The sequence below is a fragment of the Galeopterus variegatus genome, unplaced genomic scaffold (assembly GCF_000696425.1).
Source record: "Galeopterus variegatus unplaced genomic scaffold, G_variegatus-3.0.2 Scaffold11290, whole genome shotgun sequence".
NCBI lineage: Eukaryota > Metazoa > Chordata > Mammalia > Dermoptera > Cynocephalidae > Galeopterus > Galeopterus variegatus.
Window position 1 is genome coordinate 13380 of NW_007737401.1, and position 8074 is coordinate 21453.

At 39.0% G+C, this 8074-nt stretch overlaps 1 gene segment (V, D, J or C); it reads left to right on the forward strand.

The window, feature by feature from the left end:
* Positions 1-1687: 1687 nt before the first annotated feature.
* Positions 1688-2313, forward strand: LOC103610542. The segment is given in 2 exon segments: positions 1688-1739; positions 1925-2313. Coding segments are annotated over 2 exon segments (354 nt in total).
* The last annotated feature ends 5761 nt before the right edge of the window (positions 2314-8074 follow it).

Sequence of the window (8074 nt, forward strand, 5' to 3'; positions counted from 1 at the left end):
TTTCCCCTGCCTCTGTGATTATGCAGCTTACAGTTTACACTGCTCTTAGGTTTCTATTCTTTGACATTGTTATAGATATGTGTATCTTTGTCTTAGTCAGTAGACTGTAAAATAGTGTCTCATCCTTTTTTACACATCCTCAAATCCAAGTAAATTAGTTACTTACAGTAAAAATTTAATAATATTTGTGAATTTATTTAGAAATAAATTAGAGAAATCAAATAAGTAGTACAAGATGAAAATTGCCAAATAATTTTAAGGCAAAAATTTCCATTAAATGGAATTTTATAAACAGGAATTTGCTCATTTTTAACTCTCATTCAATCTAGGCAGTTATTTTGTTTTCTGACTGTTGGCTTTTTCTTCCTCAGAAAACACGAAGTGAGTGGGGCTGGCTGTGATCTTCTGACTGCTGAGAAAAGTTGGTCTGAAGTCGTCTTTACTGATGGTTACAGTCCACTAGGGGGTACATTAGGTTTTACTAGAAATAAAGACTTTTTCTGATGGCCCCAGAGGGTTGAACAGTTAGGAGAGGAGTCGAGAGCATGTGAGCCAGTGAAATCACAGATAACAAGGGGGGCGGAGGATGAGGGGGGGTGAAGGGTATGTTTGTGTAAAGCCCACTTCAGGTTTTCGACTCTGCCATTGTATATAAAACCTCAGAAAAGCGGAGCCCATATCTCTACAAATCCATTGTGAGGATGATGTTCTGAACAGAGGTAAGGATCTGCAATTTTACTGAGCATTGTAAGCTTGGAAGTTCAGTGGAAAACATCTCCATAACCTTTTTGCTGTTTTAAAAAAAAATTATGGCTAAAATATTCCCCAAATTCACTGACCTAGAAATTATTCCAATACCCCTGATATCTGATCTTATCATATATCTTCTCTGAGACTAGAAGGAACAAACACAAACAGAAGAGGTAAATATAAGGAACAAAAATAGAAGAAGAAAGGGGAGGGGACAATATTTAATTTCACAGACAATGAGTGGCCTAATCAGAATCAGCTATGGGCTTAGAAAAGGGGCTGGAGAGAAGAATGGAAGAGTTAGAAATTAAATCAGAATGGACATTATACACATATCATATTTTTCTTTTAAGCAACCAAGCTCTTATTAACAACATTTTCTATACAGATGATGATCATATGATATGGGTTTCTAGAACCCTCCTAATTTCAAGAAATTGCATTTACTTCTTAATACATGATGCATGCCATCAAATAGTTTTCCTTTATCAGAATTTTCATATAACTAGTATCAAATTCTCTGTCAAACCATGCCATTTAGCAAATGGGGTCACTCATCTCGTAATTCTTCAAGGTTCCATTTAAGCCAGTTGAGACTCTGATACTTCTCACAAGGATCGTCCCCTTTCTCACACACCATCCTACAAACTTCTGTTACATAAATTGCTTCAAAAAAAAAAAGCAGCTTATGTCTTAATATAAACTTATTGCCTCCTACCCCCTGCACTATTTGCACCCACAGTTTTGGAGAGATTACTGTGCAGTTTCACTGGACCACTGTGGGTGGAGTTTCCTGTTAAGATGAACACAGAGCTCAGGTGTGGTTGGTGCTCAGTGAGCCTGGTGGAACCTACTGACTGTAAGAAAAGGTTGTCTGACCCAAGATTTACCCTCCAGAGCAGGGGTGAAGTCACACCTCAGTAACATGCAGGGAACCATGGAGAGGAGAATGGGAGCTCTGCTGGGGTTTCTGTGTGTTCAAGTTTGCTGTGAGTTGTGGCCATCTCAGATAGGGGCAGTGGGGTATTTCACAGGGAGGGAAGCAAGGGAGAGTGACACAAAGCTCCCGGCATGTTCTACATCTGCATGATTTTGGGATATTTTACAGGTTTGGAAACTGCATCAATAATTACCCTGCAACATCATATATGTTTTCTTTTCTCTTTCCATGCAGGGGTGAGAGGGGTGCAGGTGGAGCAGAGTCCTTCAGCCCTGACTCTCCAGGAGGGAACCAGCCCTACTCTGAGGTGCAATTTTTCTACCACTGTGACCAGTGTGCAGTGGTTCCAACAAAATCCTGGGGGCGGCCTCATCACTCTGTTTTACATGGCTTTAGGGACAAAGCAGAATGGAAGGTTAAAGTCAACAGTGAATTTTAAGGAACGCTATAGTACTTTACACATCTCAGCTTCCTTGCTGGAAGACTCAGGCAACTATCTCTGTGCAGTGGAGGCACAGTGTCCCCAGCTAACCTGAAGCCTGGACCCAAACTGCAGCTGGCACTGCAGCCCCACCTCTTCCATGGAGGAGGAACATTGCCTCTCAGTAGCATTTGCATGGCTTTGGGTTTTCTGATTCACATTGTAGCACTTTTATCTCTGCTAAAATTAGACATTTTAGGATTGTCATTTCACCTTTTTTGTACGTTTTTTCTCTCAGAAATCTTTTTTCAGGAAAAAACTCTAATATGAAATCACTGAAGCAACTGATAAAGATGTCAAGACCCAATGTACTATTACAACAGACCCTCTTGCAGAGAGCATATAAATTATATGCAAATTACCATGATGAAAAAGGCTTGCAAAAATATATGCTGGCCAACAAATAGAAAACAGATGACTCAATGTCTTAGTTAATTTCAAATGGTTCAATTTTCCAGGGAAATGAAAAGAGAGCACGTGTAATTTTTTTAAATGTTTGTATCTATATTTTTCACTCCTGGAACCCATAACAAATACCATTTGAAAATACTTAATGTTATTGAGTGTCAGGCAGTCTGTCTAGCTCATCACATATATTATATGGGTCCCAACAATACCTTGTAAATAGGTACTTTCTCCTTACTTTGCACATAAATAAACTGAGGATTATGGAGCATAAGTGTCTTCCCTGAGCTCACATTATTATTACGTTAGTGAAGCTGGGGTGAAATTCCCAGTCAGGAAATCTGACATCAGAAATTATATTCTGAGCTACCCAATGTAGAATACTCTGCAGAATCACAAAATGCAAATGACTTATTCATAAAGTTGAATAATGTGTTTACATACATGATTGACAAAAATATCTGTTTTGGCCGTTTCTAAATAGTACCTTTTAAGGAAAAGCTCATTGAGCTTTTTATTTGATTATATTAAAATCAATTGGTCTTCCTTGTATTTTGAATGAATTTAACACCCATGATTCTGTAATATCATTCAAGTTATGGGAAAGGGAGCAGAAAAGTTGTAGGACTACCCTAAAAGAAACCCTTACCTGCAGTGGCTACACACCATGACTTCTGATAACCAAACTCAAAGTTTAAACCTGCATATGGATCAATTACGGCACGTGTAGAAATCCAGCCTTGTGTGGTCTTTCATGTAAACGTAAGGACATTGACAAGGAAGGAGTGGGACTCTGAAGATGAAGATGAAGACACATGGGCAGATTCCAATAAAGCTGGGAGCAAGGCCAGTTTACTTGGCATGTGACCTCTGCAGTCCCACAGGGCCCGCCTCTCAGAAAGGATCTGGTGCTTGTTTCAATGCTCTGTTATTGCTGTCATGAAATTCTTAATAATTTCATCTATGTACTTATGTTTTGTAAGTGGAGTCCAGAAAGAGGATGGAGATGTGAGTGAGCAGAGGAGATATTTGGGGCAGCAGGGTACAAGATGGAAACACATGCAGGCTCACACATACAAATATAAAGAAAAGGTCTCTAGAAAAGAGCGTCCTGCCTAGCCACAGCTTAGCCTAGAGTCTACTCCCATATCACTACCTGTGATGAACTTTACACTTAGTAAAGTCTTATTTTATTCCATTTTATTTCAAATATAGGCTCTTCTTGGTACATTATTGAATACTGATGATATAGGAGGGATGAAAGTCCAGATAGGAACTCATCCTCAGGACCCTGTCTCTGCTTCTGAAGAGGCCCAGGGATTGTTTAGGGGTAACTTCAGACCCACTAGAGTGCACATGGATATGAAAATGCTCTTGGAGCTCCATGAACTAGGATAATTTCTTCCTTCTCCCATACCACTCTATGCTGCATACAACCAGTCCTCAACAAATATTTGATCTGTTAAATAATATAAAAAATTTAGAGCTAGTAGAGTCCTTAGAAATCATTTGGTCCGAATTCATTTTACAAAGACAGAAACTACGTCCAAGATGCCAGTATGAAACAATTAGATAGTAAATGAGCCAAGAGTAGGAATAAACTCGATGTACATGATTGACAAAAATATCTGTTTTGGCCATTTCTAAATAGTACCTTTTAAGGAAAAGCTCATTGGGCTTTTTATTTGATTACATTAAAATCAATTGGTCTTCCTTGCATTTTGAATGAATTTAATGCCCATGATTCTGTAATATCATTCAAGGTATGGGAAAGGGAGCAGAAAGGTTGTAGGACTACCCTAAAAGGAACCATTACCTGCAGTGGCTACACACCATGACTTCTGATAACCAAACTCAAAGTTTAAACCTGCATATGGATCAATTACAGCACGTGTAGAAATCCAGCCTTGTGTGGTCTTTCATGTAAGTGTAAGGACATTGACAAGGAAGGAGTGGGACTCTGAAGATTAAGATGAAGACACATGGGCAGATTCCAACAAAGCTGGGAGCAAGGCCAGTTTACTTGGCATGTGACCTCTGCAGTCCCACAGGGCCCACCTCTCAGAAAGGATCTGGTGCTTGTTTCAATGCTCTGTTATTGCTGTCATGAAATTCTTAATAATTTCATCTATGTACTTACGTTTTGTAAGTGGAGTCCAGAAAGAGGATGGAGATGTGAGTGAGCAGAGGAGATATTTGGGGCAGCAGGGTACAGGATGGAAACACATGCAGGCTCACACATACAAATATAAAGAAAAGGTCTCTAGAAAAGAGCATCCTGCCTAGCCACAGCTTAGCCTAGAGTCTACTCCCGTATCACTACCTGTGATGAACTTTACACTTAGTAAAGTCTTATTTTATTCTATTTTATTTCAAATATAGGCTCTTCTTGGTCCATTATCAAATACTGATGATATAGGAGGGATGAAAGTCCAGATAGGAACTCATCCTCAGGACCCTGTCTCTGCTTCTGAAGAGGCCCAGGGATTGTTTAGGGGTAACTTCAGACCCACTAGAGTGCACATGGATATGAAAATGCTCTTGGAGCTCCATGAACTAGGATAATTTCTTCCTTCTCCCATACAACTCTATGCTGCATACAACCAGTCCTCAACAAATATTTGATCTGTTAAATAATATAAAAAATTTAGAGCTAATAGAGTCCTTAGAAATCATTTGGTCCCACTTCATTTTACAAAGACAGAAACTACATCCAAGATGCCAGTATGAAACAATTAGATAGTAAATGAGCCAAGAGTAGGAATAAACTCGATTTCCTCACTTCCTTTCAGCATCCTTTCCTCTGCCTCATTCCTGCAGGGCCATATTACTGCAGAAAGAAACTGTCTAACAGAAGCCCAGACACTTTGGGCTCTGTGGTTTGGGTTTTGGAAAACATAGGTCCAATCAGTTTGACCACTAGAATGGAGAGTCCCAATTTGTGTAAATGTTTGCCACTTTGGTCAGAAAAGGAGATTAAGGCTCAGCTACCGTTAATCTATCTGCAAATCAATTCATCATTCACTGGCCTCTGAAGGAGTGAGCCCAAAGTAATGCCACCCTCAATACCCAGATATATTTCTAAGGACTTTTCTAAAAATATCTAAGTGTATTTATTGTCCCATGTGGACATCCCTTGAAGGAAGGCTGTGAACATAATATTACTCATACATTGTCAGCAAAAATGATTATTGGAGCTAGGACACTAAGGAGAGAATTGTTTTCATGCAGATAGAAGTCCATAAAAGGTGCTAGAAAAAGCTTTTCCAGGCCAACGCTTTGACAATGAGTCAGGCAATATTCAATGAAATAATCATGAGACTGAGAATTTTGTCCAGAGTATGGCTATACCTGTGTTATGGTTACTATGTGAAACACTGTGCTCCATGTAAATGGTCGTATTCAGACCATTGCCTTCAATTCTGGATGCCATAACTCAATAGGGTCATTGGCTTAAAATATCTGCCTCTAAGAAAAAGGAAATTTGCCTAGATAGTATGACCTGACAACCCTTCTCCTTTCTCTGACTTTTTCTCTCTGCATAGGGGTGATCTGAGGAGAGAATGTGGAGCAGAATTCTATCTTATGGGATATGGATGAGAGAACGGAAGATCCTTAGAACGGAGAACTTTATATATATATATATAAAACACAGTTGAGATTCTTTGTCATAGCTGTCCTTAAAACTTTAAGGGTGTAAGATATGGATAAGGGATTAGATTTATCCCTACAATTTCAGGAGATTAGTGAGTACAAATCATAGGAAAGGAGCTTTCATTCTGGAAATGAGGCAGTCTTGGTTTCTCAGGGACCATTTCTCATGGTCATTTCTTTAGGGTCAGTTTCCTATTTGTACTGTCTCCCTAGCTGATGCAGGCAATATTTAGACTTTCCTATATTTATTTTTACAGAGACAATCAGAAAATACTCAGAAATTAAAGTATATAAGAAAGGGTTTTTGGCAGAGGGAGATAATCCTGGCCACTTACAGGACTGAAGGACTTTGTCAATGTCTTAGGGAAAGAACAAGGGAGCAGAAAGGTTGTAGGACTACCCTAAAAGGAACCATTACCTGCAGTGGCTACACACCATGACTTCTGATAACCAAACTCAAAGTTTAAACCTGCATATGGATCAATTACAGCACGTGTAGAAATCCAGCCTTGTGTGGTCTTTCAGTATTCAGACCATTGCCTTCAATTCTGGATGCCATAACTCAATAGGGTCATTGGCTTAAAATATCTGCCTCTAAGAAAAAGGAAATTTGCCTAGATAGTATGACCTGACAACCCTTCTCCTTTCTCTGACTTTTTCTCTCTGCATAGGGGTGATCTGAGGAGAGAATGTGGAGCAGAATTCTATCTTATGGGATATGGATGAGAGAACGGAAGATCCTTAGAACGGAGAACTTTATATATATATATATAAAACACAGTTGAGATTCTTTGTCATAGCTGTCCTTAAAACTTTAAGGGTGTAAGATATGGATAAGGGATTAGATTTATCCCTACAATTTCAGGAGATTAGTGAGTACAAATCATAGGAAAGGAGCTTTCATTCTGGAAATGAGGCAGTCTTGGTTTCTCAGAGACCATTTCTCATGGTCATTTCTTTAGGGTCAGTTTCCTATTTGTACTGTCTCCCTAGCTGATGCAGGCAATATTTAGACTTTCCTATATTTATTTTTACAGAGACAATCAGAAAATACTCAGAAATTAAAGTATATAAGAAAGGGTTTTTGGCAGAGGGAGATAATCCTGGCCACTTACAGGACTGAAGGACTTTGTCAATGTCTTAGGGAAAGAACATTGTAGTGGAGTTTGGGGAAAAAATGATAAGAGTATGGGATCTGAGCCAGCAATAGTCAAGCCAGCAGGAGTTCATGCCAGGAGAATTGGCTCTTACTTTGGAGGAAATTCCACTAAGGGTATGACTCAATCATTGCATTTAAGGGCATGCCATCCATTTTGATATCAGAAAATAAAAGCACCTCAGGAATAAGCTTACATGTGTTTCCATTTTCCAAATCCACAGTCCAATGTTTTCTGAGGGTTTTTCTTCCTTCTTTCAGCATTTTGAAGAGTAATATAAACCAAATAATGATAGGAAGAGATTTCTTATAGCCCGTCAGATTTCTCATTGCAAATCCACCTGAACTATGGGTTAAATTGTTTCCTATACTTGGAATATTAATAACTCATGAAACTTATCCCATTTCTCCCTTATCATTGAGATTTGATCCTTTGCTTTCTATCAATGTCATCTTTAAAGGAGGAAGGTTGCACATTTTGGCTGTTGCTACTGTCAATTCTATGGGAATAGCAAGGTCATGGGCAAGACCAGGCTTGGAAGAGCAGAGACTGAGATAATATGCACTGAAGATATTGAAGATATTGAATGGTCCTCTCTCTCTTACTTTGATCTTTGACTTACATGTTCCTTTTAGAAAGTTTTTCTCCATAGCAGACAAATCATGATGGTAGATTTGGCTGAAAAGG